This window comes from Pyxicephalus adspersus, chromosome Z (assembly GCF_032062135.1).
Source record: "Pyxicephalus adspersus chromosome Z, UCB_Pads_2.0, whole genome shotgun sequence".
Taxonomy (NCBI): Eukaryota; Metazoa; Chordata; class Amphibia; order Anura; family Pyxicephalidae; genus Pyxicephalus; species Pyxicephalus adspersus.
This window is the reverse complement of record NC_092871.1, coordinates 12,474,820-12,497,941: the sequence shown is the minus strand read 5'-3', so window position 1 is coordinate 12,497,941 and position 23,122 is coordinate 12,474,820. Positions and strand designations below refer to the sequence as shown.

At 39.5% G+C, this 23,122-nt stretch overlaps 1 protein-coding gene across 1 annotated transcript; it reads left to right on the top strand.

The window, feature by feature from the left end:
* Positions 1-1,202: 1,202 nt before the first annotated feature.
* On the top strand, positions 1,203-14,613 carry FLOT1 (flotillin 1). Its single transcript, XM_072430744.1, has 12 exons — positions 1,203-1,245; positions 1,688-1,763; positions 1,984-2,074; positions 3,261-3,404; positions 4,721-4,840; positions 4,917-5,012; positions 5,492-5,644; positions 5,718-5,899; positions 5,986-6,031; positions 8,202-8,339; positions 8,805-8,969; positions 9,626-14,613. The coding sequence occupies exons 1-12, from the start codon at positions 1,203-1,205 to the stop codon at positions 9,656-9,658; spliced, it is 1,287 nt and encodes a 428-aa protein (XP_072286845.1). The 3' UTR covers positions 9,659-14,613.
* The last annotated feature ends 8,509 nt before the right edge of the window (positions 14,614-23,122 follow it).

Below are 23,122 nucleotides of genomic sequence, written 5' to 3'. Positions count from 1 at the left end.
TTGCTGGGTGCAGTTAGCACATGGACTTAGATGGTATATAAAAAGTAAGGATGTATTTTTTTTTTTTTTTTTTTGGGTGGTACATACTTGTGAGAGTTTTGAAGTTATTACTGTTGATACAAATTTGACAATTCATCTGAAAAAAATGTCATCTTTGTTTTGTTAAAATATGCTCTGTATGATTTTGTATGTTTTATTGTCTAGAAAAAAGGATTTTAATGAAGTTTAGGATCATGACTTTGCCATAAAGAGTCGCTTATTTTCACCCTCTATTCTTGATAACATAAGTGGCTTGGCAACTACTTTAGTGTGTGAGTGTATGTTTGTTTAAAAACAGTGTTCTCCCCACAACTTTTTTTTTTTTTTAAAACTGCATTGGAAGCTATGGCAAGGAAAGTGAATCTAAACTCAGAACATTTACCGTTTGAATGTGGAGAAAGAAAAGTTGCCTCTCTTTATTTAATGAAGGGTGTATCAGCTGTTTATGCTAGTGACATTTTTTAACTTCAGAAAACTGTGCAACCCATCACCTGCATAGTGTGCACTGAGCTGTTTCAGGAAGTGTCCTTCCCTCTATTCCTATTCTAGTGGAAGCTCAAAATTCTAGGCTTACCCATCACTTTTATTCCCAGTCACACTGGTGATCAGAACAATTCAATATCTTTATTCTCCCTACACAGATGTTGTGAAGGAAGTGGTAACTTTATTTTTTTTTCATTTGCTTTTTGCACTGAATATGAATGTCTTCTTGGATGCAGATTTTGTAATCTGCTCATGAGACATGCCTTATTTCATGTGATGTGGTGCAAGAATGACCTAGTTTAACACTGATCTAAAAAAAAAAGTGCTGAAAGGGAAACGTGTGTGTGTGTGTGTGTGTGTGTGTGTGTGTGTGTGTTTCTTTTGTGTTTAACTCAAATTATAGGGCATGCCTCCAGCAAGAAGGATATCCATACATCATGTATCATTGGCCCTATTCTCCAGCCTATCGTCCCATCATTTAAATAACCCATAAATACCTTTAATTTTTGGTTCGGTGACCTGTGGTCCCGTTCATCCTCTTCCTTCTCTCTGGACAGTGGGTAGGCATTAAAAATGCTCCTACACTACCTCTTCCATAGGTGTGTTAGTGATATCTCCTGGCCAACATCACCTGTAAGTGGAGGATACGAAACAATGTAATAAACTTACCATTGGCAAATATGATTGGCAGACAACACTGCAAATTCAGCTGTAGGACTGCTGGTAAATCAAACATGACAGAGCATCTTTTGCAGCAGCGCTTGCATTATCCCTAGTGCTGTCTTTTGCACAGATTCACAGGACTGCGATTCAGCATGGGCTTGATGATGTTGAGTATCATTCAACCCACTTCTTATGAGCCCAGGACCAACTTGCCTAGACTTCACATACATACTGCAATGAGTAGTGCCATGTCATTACATGGTGTCACTTGCTGCAGCATTCATGACACATCAGCCCTAGAGGACCATGAAAACTAACAGGAGCCACTTGTTTGGAAGTCTTTTGTGTTTTTTGATCTGCACAGTACAGAATTATAATTGTGATGAGATTGGTTGCTAAAGGAAACAGTGTGCAGTGTGTATCATCAGTATTGAAACATGTCATTCATTTTCTTATTATACATTTTTCACTCTATAACTGTATCTATTTTTTTTTCTTCCAGGCTTCTGTCGCAGTCCGCCAGTTATGATTGCTGGTGGCCGTGTGTTTGTCCTGCCCTGCGTACAGCAGATTCAGAGGTGAGGTATTGCAGAATTTCTTGTCTGATATTGTTACCTATATTAATGAAATATTAAATATAATAATCTGATATTGGTACTATATTATATGGTCAGTTCACCCAAAACAAACACTTTAGTTTTTCATTGAACCTGGAGAATAAACCACCTGACAATTTCTCATATCTTAGCTGATAATTTAATAAATTGTATGCAAGCTACATGTTTTTGTAATCCACAGGATTTCCCTAAATACACTGACACTGAATGTAAAAAGTGAGAAGGTATATACTCGCCATGGAGTCCCTATATCTGTTACTGGTATTGCTCAGGTAAGTCATAACTCACCAGGCATAATGAAAGCACCACTGTCATTGGAGAAATATCTGGGCAGCTAGCATTTTCAAAAGAAATCATCATCAATGGCAAACTTGTGACAGGTTTTCCTTACATCTCAGGCCAATAGCCAACCAGCTATTTGAAAGCTCAATGTTCTTCTGGCTCAGACTACTTTGTTATATTTTATTTTCCTAAACTTTATATGTAAGAACCTTTATGTTAACTGAATAAAATACACTGGAATGCCCATAAAATGCCTAATTGAGCATTTAGTGTACATTTTCTAAATACTTCACAGAAATAATGTGTTTAATATCTTATGGCGATTTCAGACCCATGGTTGACTGCAGCATTCTGTCAGCAGAGCTTTATTGCAGACAGGGACAGGCGATGTCACTTTTGCAATGAGCAATTTTACCTGCTTGATCACCTTCCTACCTGCACATCCGTACTTGAATGAACTCCCTCATGCTTGCACAGGGCTCACGTCATCCTGGCCAGGCGAATCAAAGTGGTTCCACTTTAACCACAGTTGCAACCACCCTAAATAAAATGAATGGGAGCATTTGATAACCATTTTGTGCATGTGGCTGCAGCTCTATTGGATTGCAATATGGTTTTAGAAAGCAATGTCATTTTAGGTCACATGATTGCTTTTCCCTTTCTAGAGGAAGAACTGCACCGCAGCCGTAACCGCGTACAAACATGATCACTGTGGTTTGCCATTCTCAGGAGCACAGCAGCAGTTTGCTATGCACCAGAGAGTGGCCAATTGTGCAGTTTCCCACTGACTGTATGAAAGGGCCCTTAAAGTATTTCAATTGAAAACATGGGTAAAAAAGTCTGTCCCCACCAGCTTTCTGCAGTGAAGAATTGTTAGCCTTTGTGTGAATGCTGTGCAGGTAGAATTAGCTTTGCCACTTGTTGAGCTATAGCTTTGAAATATCGGGGGCCATGTTAGACCTCTGCAGTGAAACCTCCGCATGGGTGGGAAAAGCAGCTCAAGATGCCAGCCAGTACACATATACACAAATACGTAAACATGTATCTAATCTTTGTATATAGCTGTTTTCTTAGTTTTCAGGTTTAAAAAAAAAACTTATGATGTGGTGTTTCATCTGAAGTCCCTAATTTATACAATGTAATAGTCGAACTTTCTGATATGCTGCAAACTTATAGGTGAAAATCCAGGGCCAGAATAAGGAGATGTTGGCAGCCGCTTGTCAGATGTTCCTGGGAAAATCAGAAAATGAGGTGGCTCATATTGCTCTGGAAACCTTGGAGGGTCACCAGCGTGCCATCATGGCTCACATGACTGTGGAGGTAAGCTGTGATTGGTGGATAAGGGAATTGTATGATTTTGGCTAAGGTATATGTAGAGCTGAAACAGTACCGGGGAGGTTTGTCTTCTAATTTATTTATTGACATTGATGATTCTGATTCGCACATCAATTAAAGAGAACCTATAGCATGGGCGAGCAGCAGCAACTTCTCTGCAGTAATGTTCAAGGGTTTGCCCCCCCTCTGGAGTCAACATGTCTGTGATCCCCACCACTGTTCAGTCACTCATGCTTCCATCTACTACACCAAATCTAATGTACTCTTTTTTTTCATTGGGGTACATTTTCAGCCTAATTTTTAATCCTGTCTGGATTACCACAAGGGAAATACACACCTCTATTTTTACAAAGATCCAACAAAACAAAAAGTAATGGGAAATCAAACCTATTTTAGATTTCACTCAAGACCAAGGGGCGAGAAAAATTAATGATGTGATTACATTGACTTGGTTATTTAATTCCAAAAGTCTGTTTTAATCTTAAAAGAACTGCTACTTTAATTGACATAATCAATAAGGCACTTTCTGTTATGGCGTGACCATGGTCGGCTAAATGTCCTTCTGGTTTTTGTTTTGTTTTTGCACTCTTCACTGTGAATGCAAGCAGCCACGCCAACACACTTTAAAGACACGATCCAGCATTGTCGTCTTAGGAAGCTCATTTATAGAGCAATGATGTGTATGCAAGACAGTATGTGGCTGAAGGAAACTGGAGATGAAATGGGGGTGGGGGTAAATCTGAAAACAATTGATCATTTTTAGCAAACTAAATGTCACCCAGTTAGGGTTGACATCCATTTTACATCAACCATTTATCTCGTCTTTATTTCTACTAGCAAAACATTTTTATATCATTTTCATCTCACTAATAATTACGTTTTGTCATTTTTTTTTCTACTGTATTGCTTAGGTGAATCTATTTTTTTTTTTTTTTTTTTTAAACCTTGGTTAAGGTTAAATACCAACAGTACAGTCATTGGAATAAACAATAGGAAAAGAAAATAATTTTTACATTCAATAATAACAACAATAAGGATTACATGTGACATAAAGCAATAACATTAGGGGGGACTGGGGATGCTATGGGAGGCAAGCGGAGGGGGGGGGGGGTCCACTTGGATTCACAGTGTAATCAGAGACGTAGTCTTTTGATAAGCAAGGGGGAGTTGAAGTACATCAACCATATGGACCATTAGGGCTCTGAGTTCCTCCAGTGTCGTGAAGCTTGTTTGTAATCATAATTAAGGAAGTTTAAAAAAAATCAACCATATCTGATATATTTTCAAACCTTTTTCTTTAGGAAATCTACAAGGATAGACAGAAGTTCTCTGAGCAGGTCTTTAAAGTGGCCTCATCTGACCTTGTTAACATGGGAATCAGTGTTGTGAGCTACACTTTGAAGGACATTCATGATGACCAGGTAAAAAAAAAAATCAACTGGGGAGGGTTCAGAAATAGAATTCAGCACCTCACAGTTTTTGTCTTCACTTCTTTAGGATTACCTGCACTCCCTGGGAAAGGCTCGAACAGCTCAGGTTCAAAAAGATGCCAGGATTGGTGAGGCTGTGGCCAAGCGTGATGCTGGGATTAAGGTGATCAGTAGATGTTTGCTATTACTAGAAAAGTTTTAAAGGTCCTTTATATTTATATACTCCACTTGACAAGCCTTTGTGTTATCTATTTAGTGCCCATCCCTTCAATTAATGTGTTGATATCGCATGGAAAAACGTAGAAGGAACCACAAATAGTGTAAAGCCATTTTTTGTTTAAAGTAACTAATTAAAGGACAGACAAAACTTAGGTACTTTTAATAAACTGGATTTACACTATAGGATAGTACAGTGACTGAGTGAGCTTAGTGTGCTGCATTTCCTTTCACCATTTAGTCGTAGGTTTGGAAAGGAAAGTGAGGTTTTCGTTCCTTTCGTACGGAGCAATGCTGTGCACAAAATGAATGATCATACACATCTATTAATGAAGAAATCTGCTCTCAGATGTATTTCTTCTGTGTGCTTATCTTTTTACCTGAAGATATTGTTTGGGCTAACAATATTTTTTTTGGTGGCTACAGGAAGCATCGGCACTACAACAGAAAGTCTCTGCCCAATACGTCAATGAAATTGAGATGGCCAAAGCTCAGAGAGACTTTGAACTGAAGAAGGCAATGTATGACCTGGAAGTGAACAGTAGGAAAGCAGAGAGTGACCTAGCCTACCAGTTACAGGTATAACCATCAGTTCCTATTGAATCTCTGCCATAGGAAATGGAAAGCTGACATTTTGCCTGCTTGTGTACAGGTGGCAAAAACAAAACAGAAAATCGAGGAGCAGAAAGTTCAGGTCCAGGTGGTGGAGAGGGCTCAGCAGATTCAAATACAAGACCAGGAGATCAGCAGGAAGGAGAAGGAGCTGGAGGCCAGAGTCAAGAAACCAGCTGAAGCAGAACGTTACAGACTGGAAAAACTGGCTGAAGCAGAGAGGTAAGCTGCATTCCTGTTACTACTGTACATGTTCTTCACTTCCTATAAATGTATTTATCATCTTTTTTTTTTTTTTCTGCTTGCAGGATGAAGCTCATTACTGAAGCTGAGGCAGATGCCGAGGCTATCAGGGTAAGCAGACTTAAACTATATGTATATGGACACACCTTTATTTTATTAATTTTATTACTTTCTTGTAAAGGATACTGGTATTGATACAGAATGCAAAGCCATTTTAGACCATTCTAATTCCAAGCCTTTTTCAGCTTCTTGGGGAAGTCTCTTTACTGTTCCAGCAGGACTGTGTGCACACAAAAAGACTATTCTGCAAGCCAGCCAGGTCTTCTCATCCAACAGCAGTACTTAAGCTCACAAATTCTCTTTTGAGTGAATTGGCACTTTTTCTATAAAAGGATGTGGGATGGCAGGTAGCATGTTAATCATGTAAAGCTCACACTGGTCCCAGTGGTCAGGGGACCACAAACTCTTGGCCAGATAATTTAGCAATGATATAAAATCTTGAACTGAGGTTTTGTCTAAGATGGTGTCCTGTACACTACTTCTGTGGAAAAGCAGGTTAGACAGCTTTTACCCATACTGAGATAGCACTTTGCCTAAGACAGTACAGCACTTTTAAATCTCTCATGTTCTACCAATGGAATCTTTATCTCTTTCTCTGTGAACTGTATTGCATTTTTTAAAAGTACAATTCATCAGCTATTTAAGTCAGTCGCAAAGCATCTATAGGCAGTAAGTCCACTTTGACCTATAAAGTGGCACTGTTCACGCTTACAATTAATTGCTTTTCATTGGGTGGCAACAAAAAAAATCCTGGAAGATTTACCAAACATTAGCCTGGGGTTTCTTAGAATTGCTGGTTGTACAGCTTGTTGATGAGAAGGGCAGAGCCTTGTTGATTAGTAATGTTAAGTATTTCCGTTTTCTTAAATAAAAAATTTCAATTAAAAAGAATGCCTTTCTTCCCTGGCCCATGCACTTTCTTGTTGGCTTAGGACGCAGCCCATGATACAGATAGGTCAGTAGGTGTGGGAGTATAGAAAGGACTAGACCGGTGGTCGCCAACCTTTTCTGTTTTGGACCACTAAAATCACCGGCTCCTGACACGGGGAGCCAGGTGTCACTCAGTGGGAGAACCCTCCCCTGGAGTGATGTCATTATGACATAACCCACTCTGGGTTATGTTCAGGGACACAGGTCGCCCACTTCCCTGAGCCTAGGAACTGCAAGGGAAATGTTGTCCACGGCTCTGGCCAGTGCGTCCTCCCAGCAGGGTCCTTTTCCTGAGCGGGGGTGCGCCAGCCAAAGCTGCTGACCCCTAAAATTTTCTTTCTTGGCGACCACTGGACTAGACTACCTCCAACATCCTGCTGCTCTACAGTCAGCATTCAGCATAAAGTATAGGTCCGAGATGAAATGTCCATACTTGTAGAAGCCATGGTTTGCATCCACTTTACTAATGATAGGCAACAATCCTTATGCAGCCTATTAAAAAGTTTTTTAATGTTAGGCAGTGTTTACACTTTAAACCAATGATTTATGATACAACATTGTAAAGGTGTAAAAAAAATTGCCATGGTTCTGCCCACTATCCTAACTGACAGATTAATCCATTATTGTCTGTATAACCTGCAGATAACTCCTTTTACTGGTTTAATGGAGGGTTTTAGGTTTTTGGTGCAAGCTCAAGTTTTTATATACACAGATACCAGTGACCCACCCCTTGTTAGGCACCTCTAACCAAGGTTTTAGTTATACAAACAGAGAACATTAAGGGAGCTTCTCCTGTGCTGGTCTCTGGGATGTAGGCAAGAATTCTTCTTATTACACCGTATTTATATAGCACTGACATATTACACGGTGCTGTACAAAGTCCATAGTCATGTCACTAACTATCCCTCAAAGGGGCTCACAACCTAATGTCCCTACCATAGTCATATGTCTTTAATGCAGTCTAAGGTCAATTTAGAGGAGAACCCGATTAACTGCATGTTTTTGGAATGTGAGAGAAAACCCACGCAAACATTCAGAAAGTGTCCTGGCCGAGATTTTTGGACCTGGGACTGCAACCACCAGAGTGCTAACCACTGAGCCACCGTGCTGCCAAAGCACGCCATGTGGTTTCACAAGTTTCTCCAGCAAGGATGCTAATGTATTTTTTTGCTAATACAGATGGTTGTTCCTGTTTTAATAAACCAACAGTAAAGCACTATGCAGCTCAGCTGACTGCCAGTTAATTTCTCTTTGGAATCTGAATGTCAACTGTACTATTTGATTCTTCCAGATAAAAGGTGAGGCCCAGGCCTATGCCATTGAAGTTCGCGCTCGTGCTGATGCTGAGCAGATGGAAAAGAAAGCAGATGCCTTCCGGCAATATCAAGAGGCTGCCGTGGTGGACATGTTATTGGAGAAGCTACCTGAGGTATAATTTCTTGCAGGATACCAGGCTGTATACAGCAGACATATCCAAAAGTTTTTTTTTTCTTATTTATGAGTGGCTTGGCCATCTTTACTTGGTGTTTAGTTCTTCAGAAGATTGATTGCAGGCATATGCACAGTTATGCTTGCATGATGGCATCAGTGTCTGCTATTTGGTTGCCTGCACGCTCCAAGTACCTCACTTCGCTTCAGGGCTGAGTGGAGATACTGGGGAGTGAATGGCATTATTTGCAGTTAGGTTAATGTTATTACAGTTATGTTACAGGGGACAAATAATAACTTAAATGTGTTCTTATTAGTGACAGTCTGCATCAAATATGTCTGTATTTCTACTTATAGCTTTCCCTGAAATTTGGTAAAGCCCAAGCTGTTTTATTCTACTTTAAAGCAGGTTCATATATGAATCAATATAGCTTTGTATTTCCTGACAGCTCTGTTTGTCTTTCAGGTTGTGGAGGAGATCAGCAAACCTTTCACTAAAGTAAATAAAATTAAAATTGTATCCAGCGGTGGAACCGATATCGGAGCTTCTAAGATCACAGGAGAGGTGCTGGATATACTCAACCGCTTGCCAGAAACAGTGGAGAAACTGACTGGCATAAGCATCAACCCGGTTAGTGCTTCCCATAAATCAATGCTCTGAAGGTCACACGATCTGTTAATTTTTATGATTGACTCTGGTATTGAGGTATATGAGGAATGTTCATTGCTGGGTGACTCTTTCAACACATTTACAACTAAATTGCTTGAATAAACAGATATGGCATTTTGTGGCATGCTTTAAAGGTAGCTTGTAATAAGGTTAAAATGAAGTCTTCCATTGCTGACCTTACTGCTAAAAACATTACCATGCCTGTCATGTTGATCATCTTGTCTCATTTAATTTTGTTTTTCTCACTGAGCCAGAACAGCTTACAGATTAGGACTCCACTGGCAGTGGCTGCATAGATGTTCTGATTCCTTGACTTGGAACATAATGAAGTTAGAGGATTAGCATGACTGCCATGCTGCTAGCATCTGCTCAGGTGCAATTTAGGCTCTCGGTTGTACTTTTTTATTTTTTTATTATTTTTTTTTTTGATGAGCTGTGACCCATGATTATCATGCAGCCACTAATTTTGCTAGGACATCTGATTTGCAACTACTTGTTCTTCTGAAGTAACTCGCAAAGCCATGTAGGAAGGTTGAGGACATAGCAGGAGCTTGCATTCTATATATGGGTGGAGCATTAATTTAACATGCAATTAATATTCCTATTTTCTTTTCCAGAGTTCACAGAAGAAACCAGGACGCATGTGCTAACTCCTAAAGGTCAATCAGTCCCTATGTATCCTCATCCCACGTATGTCTTACTCCCTCGTTCTCCTTATGGTGCCTACAACAGCTGTCTCCTTGTCTTTCACACAAGTCCTTGTATTATGGCTGTGTACAGAATTTCTTCTTCACAGCTGACTCATGCTTGTATTATGGTCTCCTTCTGGAGCAAATTGAGGCCTTCTCCTTGTCATTTTGAAGACTAGAACCCATTTTTTTTTTCTTTTTTTTACAGTTTCATTGTGATATGGGCATTCAGCATTTTGTCGTCCTAGCTGCTAGTAATTCATTTTTATACTATTGTAATAGGAACTTTAGATCTGATATATAAAACTGTCAGAAGGGACAGCTATAGTTTTTGCTCAAAGCAGCCGATAACATCATCCCTTTTGTTTTTATAGTGTTTGTGTAGGGAGCATTCAGCAACACATAGAGGTCCTTGAGACATAAAGGCCAAGTATAGGATTCAGGATTTGCACTACCCCACCCCCACCTGACCCAATAAATGATCCTACATGTGTGGCCTGTCCAGGGCTTGACAATGCTTTTGTCCTCTCTGATATCCTAAGCCTAGTATATTCTATTGAATTCAAATGGCATGTTCTTGACTTGGCCATATTTGGCAGTCATATACTGCCTGTCTTCATGTGCTGAGCTTGAAAGAGGATTACACTATTGCTCCAAGCTTTGTCAATGTGAAAAAAAGCTTGATCGTTCCAAATGATGCTAGAGAAGATATTTAATACTGCCCCTCGCTGAAAAGGTCTGGCATCTGGATCTGTCTTGGCATGACTATGTTTGATCAGAATCATTGGAGGTGGACAAAAAAATTAGTTGATTTTAGAAGTGAACTAATTGTTTAGGTTTTTGTGATAGTACACATCTTAAAGCTTGCCAGTAGCTCTTGGCTTCTGTGTCATGGCTGATTTAATTTAGATGGTCCTCTACATATTTGGGATCACATAATTACCAACAGTGATCCCTTTTAGTACCTATGTGTGACCCTTTATTGACAACCCACATATTTAAAAACTATGCTGTGATTGCGTGGATAGCTAATATCCATTTTTTAGCCTTTTAGTACCCAGAGCTCAAATAATTAGATTTTTTAGAAGAAGGAAGCCAGATAAAGTCATAGAAAGATGCAGAATGCACCACATTATTGCTTCTGCTGCAATCTATGGACTACAGGCCTAATGGGGGTGTTAGAATCTGGTGAAGGCATCACAGGTGGTTTGAAATTACTTGCAAAGTAACCAAAAACTGACCAGGCTGCTGTAGGTGTTCTGGATATACTTGGCATGTTGCAAGTTTAAGATCTCAAGCAACCAAAGTGAAGGCAATTACTTGTGTCAGTTAAATCAGATCACTGATACAATACTGTGTTGTTTTTATGTGTTTTATTGAAATTTTATTTTGTATTTTACTATTCATACGTTTCATATGATTGCTTCTTGTGTGACCCATGCAGAGTCAAGGTGGATCTGTCAAAAGGAAAATAGTCGCCGACTTCCTGGTTACTGACATATACCGGGAATGTATGACTTGAGTAAACCCTATGGGTACTGGTAATGGTCTCCACCCTGAAATTCCTCTATGCGGTCCCTGGAGAGTATATCTTTGCAGATACTCCCTAGGTTTAGCCAACCAAATTGGTAAATTGTTCTGCACGTTTTAAGCTCTCAAGGACCCATTTATTTAGGCTGATAACAAATAACTGTCAACCAAAAACGTGATTGGCCAGGCTGGTTTTCATCAGATCTTCTATTGTTATAGACCTGCTATTGCTTTCCCTACATTTTACAATCTCCTTTAGATTTACAGAAAGCTATGCAGTGCAAGTGGTAGATAAACAATCTATTCAGTTTTATAACCTATCTACAGAACTTTATCTGATAGTACATGTATGGTCAGCTTTACTCTATATATGGTAACCAGAAGGTTATGTCCTAACCCAAAATGCATGTATGTGAGACAATGTAATGTCAGGTTCAGTTAGATGCTTGTCGGGAGCATTCATTTCTGCCACAATGGATTACAAATCACTGCCTTCATCTTTTTTTTTTTCAGGTTGAAGGATTGTGTAGTGCAAGGTAATTTTATTCTCATTTATTCTTTATGATTCGTAAGTGAAAGGCAGGAAATGCTGACCAAGCACAGGCCAGACACTTAAAATATATTGCAGCCAACCTCAATCAAAACCTCATTGTTTGCAGTTTGCGGCAGCAGAGGAACCCAGCGAGGTAAAATTCTGTTTGAAGACTCCAACTGGAAGCTTTTATTTTGTCCTGTGAAATTCATCAGCACAAAGAGTTAAGGTACATTCTCACTTGTATGTCCAGATACAGGTGCTTTTATGACTTAAGTGAAGTTTATGGTGTTATCAGTCATCTTGCACCCTGCAATGTGACCAAATATCAGCTGTGAATTATTTGACTATCCATGAGCTGCATTTAAGGCAGTTCAACAATTGGGTTGCTGTATAAAAAAATAGTGATAGGAGGTTTATACTTTGTCTTTGTCCCATGCATCTAATTGAGGCTCCCAATCAGAGTAAAGGCCAGGAGAAAAGTGTTGGAGGCTGCATGGGTGGGCCTAATCCCCAGCTTCTTAGCTGAAGTATGTATTTGCATAAGAGATCTTTTGCATGATAGTTTTCTACAAGGCTGCTAAGATTACAGGAAGGCACCTGTTGGTACAAGCAGCTAACAGTTCTATGATAGATTTGCTGTAAAGCACAGCTTCAGCCACATTTGTCATGTCTTACATATTGGGAAAAGGTTACCAGGACCTTGCCAGTTTTATACAAGCATTTCTTGCAGTAGAATATGTATTATACTTGTCCCCTCTAGTGAACCATTTCTACTGCCTTTCCTCCACTTCTATGGCTCTAACCTCAAAGATCGTCCCAAGCATTCAAAACTTCCAGGATTGTCAAATACTTGTGTCCTTCGTCATTTACTAGCTCCTTTGTTCTTCCACTTATGTTATTGCCAAACGTGTCTGTAAATAAATGGTCAGAGAGTATAAACACACACAGGAATCTGACAGTCTCATAAATGTTAAAAGCTCAAGAGACTGAAACAGGGGAAAGAGACCTTGGCTGCCAAAAAGGGGGTAGTATTTGTATTTGTTTCTATCTCAGAGATATGCTGAAATAAAACTTTTACAGATCAAAGTCAGTAATAACACATTTCCTTGTGAAATTAGGATTAATTTTTGTCTGCCTCCATAGCCATGATTTAGGAGAAATTTAACCTAAATGTTTGACTAGAGTTGAGCTTTAACGAAAACTTTTTCTGCATACCATTCCTGTGTTACACATAACGTGAGACTGCGTACACACGTTCAATAATTGTCATTGGAAAGGATCTCTTGCGATCCTTTACAAGAACAAAAGACTGATGATGCATGAACAAAAGCTGTACATACAGCACCGCTCTCCTCTATTGAAAGGGGAGGGTGGAGAACTTTCATTATGATCTTCCGGCGTTTGTGGATCCACCAGGACGAATTCATGAACGATGAGCGCTGTACACGCACCAGATTCGCGTCCAATACCAGCCCTTAGACGATAATCGGATGAAATCATCTGACGTGTATGTAGCCTAATTTTGGTCGTTGTTTACTTCCATCCTGCTGTTTCATTAGAAATCAGTTTAGTAAACTCCATAGATTTCTTTTGCAGGATGATGGCTCTGCTTACAATTTCTGGTGCTCCCTGAGAATGTAGCAAACTGTAAAGTGGTGCATTGTTGATCTCTGTCTACGCTATTGACGTGCAGTTATTGAGCTAGGATGAGACAGCACTGCACGGTTGAATGTGATGTTTTAATGCAATGTTATAACACGTGGGCCAAATTTATGTTCTGTCATAGATTTAGGTGTTCGTTTTTCCCAGAAAGGGCCATCTTGTTTTGGGAATTCCTTAGTGAGATTCACCAACTGCTTTAAATCCTTTGCAGGAGGTAATAGGCATTTTTGTGAAATGGTTTAACGCTACATTTAGGTTGTAGCAATCAATTGACCTATTGAATGGCATTGCTGGGGCTGCTGCAGGCTGCAAAACTGGCAGTGCTATTTATTGTGCACATGGATGCTTTAGAAGATGGGATAGCGGAGTATGTTCTTTTGATGGCCCTATTTATAAACTATTTAAAAGGTTAGTTCACCAAAACAAATATTTTAACATTTATTGAATTACACAGCTGCTTGTTATATCACAGGAGCTATTCTAGGAATGAATGTAGGAATGAATACATTGGCTGGCCAGATAAAGGAGTGGAAGAGAAAGTAGGGTGATGTGTAGGTTATTTGGAAATAGGGAGTGCGATGAGGTGTCTAGCCTCCAGTTACAAAATATTTAACCAGCCAGGGCTCATCCCTGGCTATAGAGTGAGCAAGTCAACAATTACCCAAAGCTGATTCAATTTTGGTAGGACTGACTTTTCTGTGGCATAAAAAGTAGACTGCAACAACAGAATTTCTGATACTGGCCTTCCATCACGTAGTGGCACCTGCTGTCCCGCACTGTTGGGCTGCACCCTTACCTGTTGGTTTCTTACCCCCCTTTCTAGCAGCTTCAGAATAGATGCTGCATATGGGGTTTTACTGCTGAACAATCTGCATATTCAACAGCTGTTAAAACCGTAAATTGTGTGATCACCGCTCTCTTTTTGTTGTTTGCCTGCATAAGTTTCTGTGTCCAAGCCATGGCTGTTCTCAACACACCTTGTGCTGGTGTAGCAAGCATGTGCCAGTCACAAGATGGTCTGTGAATGTTTTCATGTTTATACATATCTATAATATTATATGTTTTACAATATATTGTTACATATTAGTATGTTAACACAAAAAAATGTGAATTGTGTGCCTGTAGATGATAAATGCCTTATACCAAAATTTATTATCTTGAAGGATGAATAAATCTACTATACACTTTTTTTGGTCTTTATTATCTTTATATTCTTTTAAAAATGATTAAATACACACAAAACAATAAAACCATCTGCCTGATATTGTCCACCATTAAAACAATTGTAACCCATCACGCCATGGACTCCACAACACCCCTGAAAGTGTTCTTCATTATTGCCCCCGCCTTCCCTTAGTGCATCCTGCTGCCATCTGCTACCCAGGTTTCAACACATATGCATCTGGCCTTCTACAGGATTCACCAGACCAGGCTCTGGTCATCTATTGCTCTATGGTCCACGTCTGACGCTTACATGTCCATTGTAGTTGGTTTTGACAGTGGATGAGGGGCATCATAGGACCCCTGACTGGCCTGTGCCAACACTACCCCATAGGCAGCATTCTGCAGCGCATTGATATTGGGTTATTCAGCAATTTCTGGTATGGTAGCTCTTCAGTTGAATCAGACCAGACAGGTTAACCTCTTATCCACCTCATTGTTTTCTCCAGCCTCTTTTAGCAGGCCGCACCACACGGCACTTTTCAGTGACCACTCATCTGTTTTTGGATGATTACTGAGTTGAGTCACAATAGCTTCTTCCTTTTTTAAACACAGCACCTGTGCACATCACCTAACATTGAGTGCCCATGACTAGTTCACCAGTTTTCCTTCCTTGACTTATCAGCGTTGCCACTGTTGTTGCAACTTACCTACCATCCTCTACACCAAAAGTTTAGAGCTCGTCTCTGTGAACAAAATGGTCTCTGTCACCGCTCCCTCTAACCCATCTTGCATGTTTTTTTACCACAAGAAAACTCCTAAATTCGCAATCTAGGTCCCTTTATGGTGCTTTATCCTTTGTGGGTGAGCTATGAAATAATGGTGCCTAGGATAAAGGTAACCCCCCCCCCCAAGTGTATCCTTAAATTGGCACCAAAAAGGTGTTTTGTTTTTTTTTATTAAAAATGTAAACTGCAATAACCGAATATAGTAATTTATTCAGAATAATTTAAAATTATAAAAAAGTTATTAAAGTTACAAAAACAAACAATATTACAAAAAAGTTGACAAACATTATACAGTATTGTACATCAAAATTTGGCCAGTGCTTCACATAAGTAGTTTCTAACTGGTAATGCATTTCACAGAGATCCCTCACAGAGACCAGAAACCCAAATTAATTTTGCCAGCTTGTAAGAAATTATCGAATAATGATTCTATATGGTATAATTACCTACAGAAACATATAACATAACAAAAAATATAGGTATGGCATAAATATTAATGAGCAGAATCAGAATATTAGAATCATTTGTATTAAAAAGGGCATCGACTTGCATAGCTTTGTAAAACTCAGAAGAACCATAAATAATCCAATCCGCTGTGCATCCACTCACAACAGATCTCGCTGATCCTGCACCTCTCATGGTTGTAAACTCTCCTGTGCCCCTCACTCGTCTTCCAAATTGCTACGGGCCACTGGACAGGTAATAGGAAGTGTCCTCGTTATAAAGGCAGGGACATTTACTGTTGGCTATCTATAATTAATATTCTTAATAAACTGGTTTTATATAGCACCAACATATTATGCAACCCTGTACATTAACTAGGGGTTGCAAATGACAGATACAGGCAGTGACACAAAAGGAGGATAGGACCCTGCCCCGAAGAGTTTACAATTTTGTGGCATGGACACCCAAAGAAGGATCCATCAGGAAGTAAACAGAAGAAAGAAGATCAGGGTTAAAATGTGCCCACATTTGGCTTAGGAAAATACAAAAAAATCCCTGGAAAATGCTGATTTAACACTTACAGCAATACAACCTAATCTCAGGAGGAAATTGGTTAAATAATGCTGGCCATCGAGTGCCAGAGAAAAAAAAAACAACTATGGGAGGAATCCCTGAATTGAAGGTAAATATTACAGTGACAACTGGTTTTGTTTTTTTACCTTGTAGTTGGCAAATCAACTACAAAATATAGAATGACTTTGCTACTAAGGACCCGAATGTCTATTTCTACCAAATCCAAAATCCTTTTTAGAGAGTTGTCACTAGAACAATTGTCCCCACAAATGGAAGATTTCTTTTTTTATTCCTGTTCCAATGCCAAGTCAAAATCTAGGAATTTTCCTTACTTTTTAGTTGGGGACCTGATCAATTTAAACATAAAGAAATGGAGACCTAGACAGCAATGAAAACTTCACTTGGGTTCCAGCTTTTCACCTATTTAAAACTGCAAAATAAAATCACTTTGCCCAATCAGGGTTCTCTTATTGATCCTCTCCTTCCTTTCTTAGAATCTGTAGTCCTATGTAAGCTCTAGAAATGATCTCCCTTTATTCTGAAGCTTGCAATTGGCCACTCAGGCCCAAGCAATGCACCCTAGAAGGAAGGGGAGAAGGTCACATCGTACCCCAAATCTAAAAGTATTCCTTAGGCTTCTAGCAGCCGAATGGGGCATCAGGAGAGTACAGCAAATATTCAGGGCATAGTGACAGTCTGGTTTGTAACTCTGATCAGCCAAGTGAGATCTTCAGAGCTCAATGAGACTTGTACTCAAGCCTTTGGTTTTATTTCCCCTGTAGTTTTTAGGAACCAGTCTCTTTTAGCCTGGACTAGCCATATTTATTGTACATTGCTGTGTAACATGTTGGCACTATATAAAGTCCTGTTTAATAATATTAAAAGATGTCAGGTGGAACCTTAATTTTCTGCACGGCAGTGTTTGAAGTGAGAACTTCAGCGCTCAATGAGACTTGTACTCAGACCTGTGTTTTATTTTTCCCCTGTAGTTTTTATGAACCAGTCTCTTTTTGCCTGGACCATCATTATATAACATATCCGTTGGGTTATCTGACTCCTCCTCGCTCTCTGCAGTATATTTACTGACAGGATGTATCTCTTTAGCATGCTTATTGCATCAGAAGAGACCCCATGGGACACCAACTGTTACTGTTTATACATAGGCTTCCATTAAGACTCCATTGTGCTTCATGAATACTTAACTCCAGCAGATGCTGCTAAAAAGCCCATTCTGCAGGTAAAAGCCGGGATCATCATGGTGCATTAATTGTACAATAGGGCGATGGAACTTGCCCAACCCCCACTTATTGGGCTCAGATTCTGCAGTAGGTCATTCAGTTGGATACGGATGTCTGAGCTCTCAGATCTTCCTCATTTTCTCAGATGAAAGTAGGAAGTGCATGTGGGGGCTTCTACTGACAATACAGCTGTTATAATAAAGTGGACATGTCATTGTAACTGCTAAGACCTATAATTAAAGGACTATCCTGCCATAAACTGAAATATTAAGATATTCGTGAAGTTGAATTTTCTCTGTAAACGTTAATGGATGTTGTAAATGATCAAGAATGGTGTGATGCCATTTTTTGTTGGATCTTCACCCTATTATTATTAATGAACAGGATTTATATAGCGCCAACATGTTATGTAGCGCTGTACATTAAATAGGGGTTACAAATGAAAGACTGTGACACAGGAGGAGGAGAGGACCCTGCCCCGAAGAGCTTACAATCTAAGAGTTGAAAACAATTTATCTGATAAAGAACAGCATATCTCAAACAATTCTCTCCCATATTCTGGTATATATGTATAATAATTCTTTGTTCCCTGCTGATCTCACTTACGAACCACTTTCTATCTGCATGCACTCCAGCATGTGCCAATGACTACGCAATATGTGTTCGGCATGGCTGCTTTGTGGGTGCAGTTGTCACCCCCCAAAAAAAAGATCTTCATGGCGGGATCACCAGGTATTCTTTTAATTAAAGCTGTGAATTTAAATCAATTAAAAATAGGTTTTCTTATTACATTAACAAGCTAATATGAGATTTTACTGATTGGGTTCAGCTCTACATTCAAAGCAGCCAGCAAATGGCCAGGGAACTTTGTTGGCAGTATCTCATTAATGAAACATCTGAAAAAAAGAGTCTGTAGTTATACATTAATTGAAATATCAGAGTTCAAGGACTTTACACTAAATGATTTATTAGAAGATGAACAACAAATGACATACAGAAGAGTCATTGTGATCGATATCCCCCTGATTTAAACCTAATTTGAAGCTGATCAAACAAAATGTCAAAATCTGATAGGAAACAGATATAAGTTTAGCCTGAACACACCATATAGAGGGCCAATACAATCCAATTAGGATTCAGCATGTATATGAAAATCAAGCGAGTCCTGTTCTTGAGATCTCTTCCCATATATATGAAAAAAGTGGGGTGTAAGTTCTGTATAGACCTCATTGACCTGACTCAACCTCTGTAATCCTTTCAGCACAACACACCATCCTCTCTTCTTGTTGGAATTTCTTTTACAGTATTGATATCACATAGCAGGAAGAAAATCCTCCTGTACATGAGAGGCTTCATAGCTCTGAATAAAAGAAGTTTTTCACATCCATCTTCTATTGCACCACTTAGAATTCTAACTATTGTTCTGTTTAAACTCCCACTGATTAGCTTCATGGTATCTCCNTTCCTATTGTGTGCAAATTCCCCCACCTACTAGATTGTAAGCTCTTCGGGGTAGGGTCCTCTCCTCCTGTATAACTGTCTGTACTAGTCTGTCATTTGCAACCCCTATTTAATGTACAGCAATGCGTAATATGTTGGCGCTATAAAAATCCTGTTTATTAATAATAATAATAATAATAATAATGGTAGCCACCACTTTAAGGGCAAAACCAATTTTTTGTGGATTTCAGAGGTGGAACTTGGCTGGAAACCAAGGGGATTCCAATTGAGGTTTTGATGTCTGAGCAGAAGTACTGAGTACTGGTACTTCTAAAGAAGTTCTAAAAATAAGGCTGATGCTGGCAGCAGGAGTGGGCAATTCTTTTTTTCACTGAAAGTGGGAATCCCCTGTAAAAGGTAACCTTTTCCTCTCCTTCTTCCCTAAAAACATTTATTGCAAGGTTTATGCTTTTTCATGAAAATCACAAATCATGGGCAATCCTTTGCAGTACATCTACATCGATGTATATGGTACCATCTGCTGAACGCCTTCAGGGCTGGGAGAGGGTCCTATAAAAGTCTGTAGGGATTAACTGTGCAGGCCTGGTCATTGCACAAAAGCTGTTTTATGAAAGAATGTAAACACTGTTATAACCCACAAGCTGTATTATGACATAGTGCCGACATATTATGCAGCGCTGTACAAAGTCCATAGTCATGCAACCAGCAGTCTCTCAAAGTAGCTCACAATCTATTATCCCTACCATAATTTTATGTCTTTTAGCCGATTACATATCTGCATGTTTTTGGAACGTGGGATGAAACCCCCTAAACACAGGGAGAACCTGCAAGCTCCCTACAAGTAGTGCCCTGGCTGAGATTTAAACCTGGGACCTAGCGCTGCAAAGACCAGAGTGCTAACCACTGAGCCACCATGCTGCACCGTGCTAAATTATAGTGAAATAAACAGATTCTGATGTGAGTGATAAGACCACTAGCTATACAGACTTTGTTGGGTGAATCAATCGTCTGTAAATGTATGACACATCACAAACAAAAGAAATGCCAAGAATGACATACTGTATCTGGTTTTATGCCCTTTGTACGTAAGGATATTTCATCATACCGTGTTGTCAGGTTCAACATAGACAGATGAACAGTTCACAGTGATAACTAAAAACAACTGAGAATTCTACCTTGCCAGAATGGGCGATGGGTACAGCTGCTCACAGGAAGCTCTAAGACATTACACAGGTGTCAAGAAATTGTTAGATTATCATTTACTGTGTATGGGTACCAACAATTCCATCAGTGCCAGCTTCTCCTCACTTATTTATTGGCTTCATTGCTTCATGAGTAATGGATCTGGAACATAAATGCAGCCAATGAGAAGCCTGCTCTCCGTATTTATTCCAGGTCAAAGTATAAGGGACAGTCAATATTGAATTACTGTCTGTGCAGGCTGTTCATACCAAAGTGCTGCATTCCACTTTGGTGAAACTGCAAATTTTTTTTTAATGTCCTTAAATATCATCCCCCTTCCTTCCTAAAGTGCAGCCCCCTTGTTAAAACACTCACCTTTCATTAATTCCCATTGATCTTCAATGTGTGGCTCTGCCTGGTAATGCATGCAAAGAAAATCTTCTCCATAAAATATAGATAAATAAAGTCCCCATTTATCCCTATTTAATGTACAGCGCTATGTAATATGTTGGCACTATATAAATACTGTTTATTAATTCCTGTCAATTAGCTTCACTCATGGTGGCTTCCAGCCATGCAAGGGGGACCAGCTGGTCCCCTGTAACGGCCAACAGCGCTGTATAAAGTCATGTCACTAGGTGTTCCTCAAAGGGGCTCACAATCTAATGTCCCCACCATGTCAATAATACAGTCTAAGGTCATTTTTTTAGGAGGAAGCCAATAAACCAAACTGTATGTTTTGTTTTTTAGAATGTGGGGGGAAACCCACACAGACAACACTTGCAAACTCCATGCAGATAATGTCTTGGTCAAGATTTGAACCTGGGACCTAGACTGCAAAGGCCAGAGTGCTACCTCTGAGCCACTGTGCTGCCCTATGACTATAATCACTTTATTTCCAACATTTATTTTAGCTACAGAGTCACAGGATAATCTGTGACCTTGCTCATTTAGGACAGAGAAACTAACACTCATAATGGCTTCTTTCTCCATATTCCTTTAATTCCCCTCCCCCTTCCTAGTGTGTGCTGCTTCCCCCACCTCTTAGATTGTAAGCTCTTCTGAACAGCTCTTCTTCCTGTTTCACTTTCCCTATCTGTCTGTTATTTGCAGCCCCTATTTAATGTACAGCGCTGAGTAATATGGTGGCGCTATATAAATCCTGTTTAATAATAACAATCTGTAGGTTGGTTCCATCTATTGTTCTGTAAGTTCAATATCAGGCTGCGTTTAGGATGCCAAATCCAAGCACTGCATGTTGGGAGGAAGAGGAAAAGGTCACGTGTTCCCTTTATCCAAAAAACACTGATTATATCTGGGTGCTCCAACAAGCAGGGAATTGTGGTGAAAAGAAGTATTGGGTGGGGGACAAAATACCAGATTCTCTTTAAATAAATGTATTGCTTTGCTCTGCATAGAAATGGTAAAGGTTCAGTTATAAAAAGTTATGTAACTTCACAAACATGAACATTTGCATGCACATAAAAGGATCGATGTAGAATTACTGCATTGGACAGATGTGAAGCAGACATCTTGGATCTTACACTCGTCAAACTGTGAGGCCTCGTTCACACGTACAGAACAGACATTTGCATTCTCTCAAAGCTTTCCATGCCCAATACCTGAACTGTGAGGTATACAAATAATATTTGCATTTCTTCATGTTGATTGTATGACATCAGCTTTGATCCCTACCACATGGTAGAGGTTAGAAACTCCCAAAGCTTGCTAAATGCTTTCAGCCAATAGAAGCGCAATGACAACGCACATTTAAAGCATTTCGGACATGCGCAGAAGGAACCTTTTCATGCAAATAGAAATATTTGCCAATTTTTTTTCATCCAGCGTCCCCCGATCTCTTGTCTGGTTCGGGTGACGTAGGATGAAGAACCAGGAAGAAGAGGAGGAGATGGCGGCACCTGGAGCGCCAGCTCGTGGATGGATGCCAGGATGACGTGGAACTCGATGCAAGACCCTATTTAATGTACAGCGCTGCATAATATGTTGGCGCTATATAAATCATGTTTATTAATAAAAATAATATTAAAGACACCTCCGGATGTATCGGACTTCGGGATTGAAATTTTTTTTTGGGCTGTTTTGAGTTTAGTTCGTCTTTAATGCACCCATAGCATTCAGAATGCATTGCAGAACATTGGGACACTGCAGAATGGAAAAGAAAGATAATTGAGAGTATCATGGCAACGCCCTAATGCAACCACATGCATCAATGCTATTTAAAGTCGCCATAACATTTATTTTGTGATCAATGCCTTGTGAACAAAAAAAAATGGTTGATATAAAGGAATTTCAGATCAAACTTCCAGATGAGAGCCATGGAGGACAAACATGTAATCATACATTATGTAATCATAATTTTTTCCAAAAACTTGCAATTAGGTTAACTGGCTTCCCCCATACGATTGGGGATAAAGACATATGACTATGGTAGGGACATTAAATTCTGAGACCCACTGAGCTAGTCACATGACTATGGACATTGTACAGCGCTGTGTAATATGTTGGCGCTATATAAATACTTTATATTAATAATTGTGTTAATAATTAGGCTGCAGGTCATTATTTTATTTCAGTCTATACAGGAATAAATATGCCTGCCCTGGGTGAATGTTGTCTCAATTAATGTGTTATTACTCACTCAAACCCTGGAGATGATCCCAGCTTCACCCACAAGGGTGTTCAATTCTCTGCTGGAATTTTATTTTCAGTTTATAGGAAGCAAAGCTGAATGAGTCAGAAAAAAAGAAAGCATTTCATCATTACAACTCTTGGAGCTGTTCCAGGAAATACTAGTAAGCATAGTAAGCAACCTGTAGATCTTAGCTGTCAT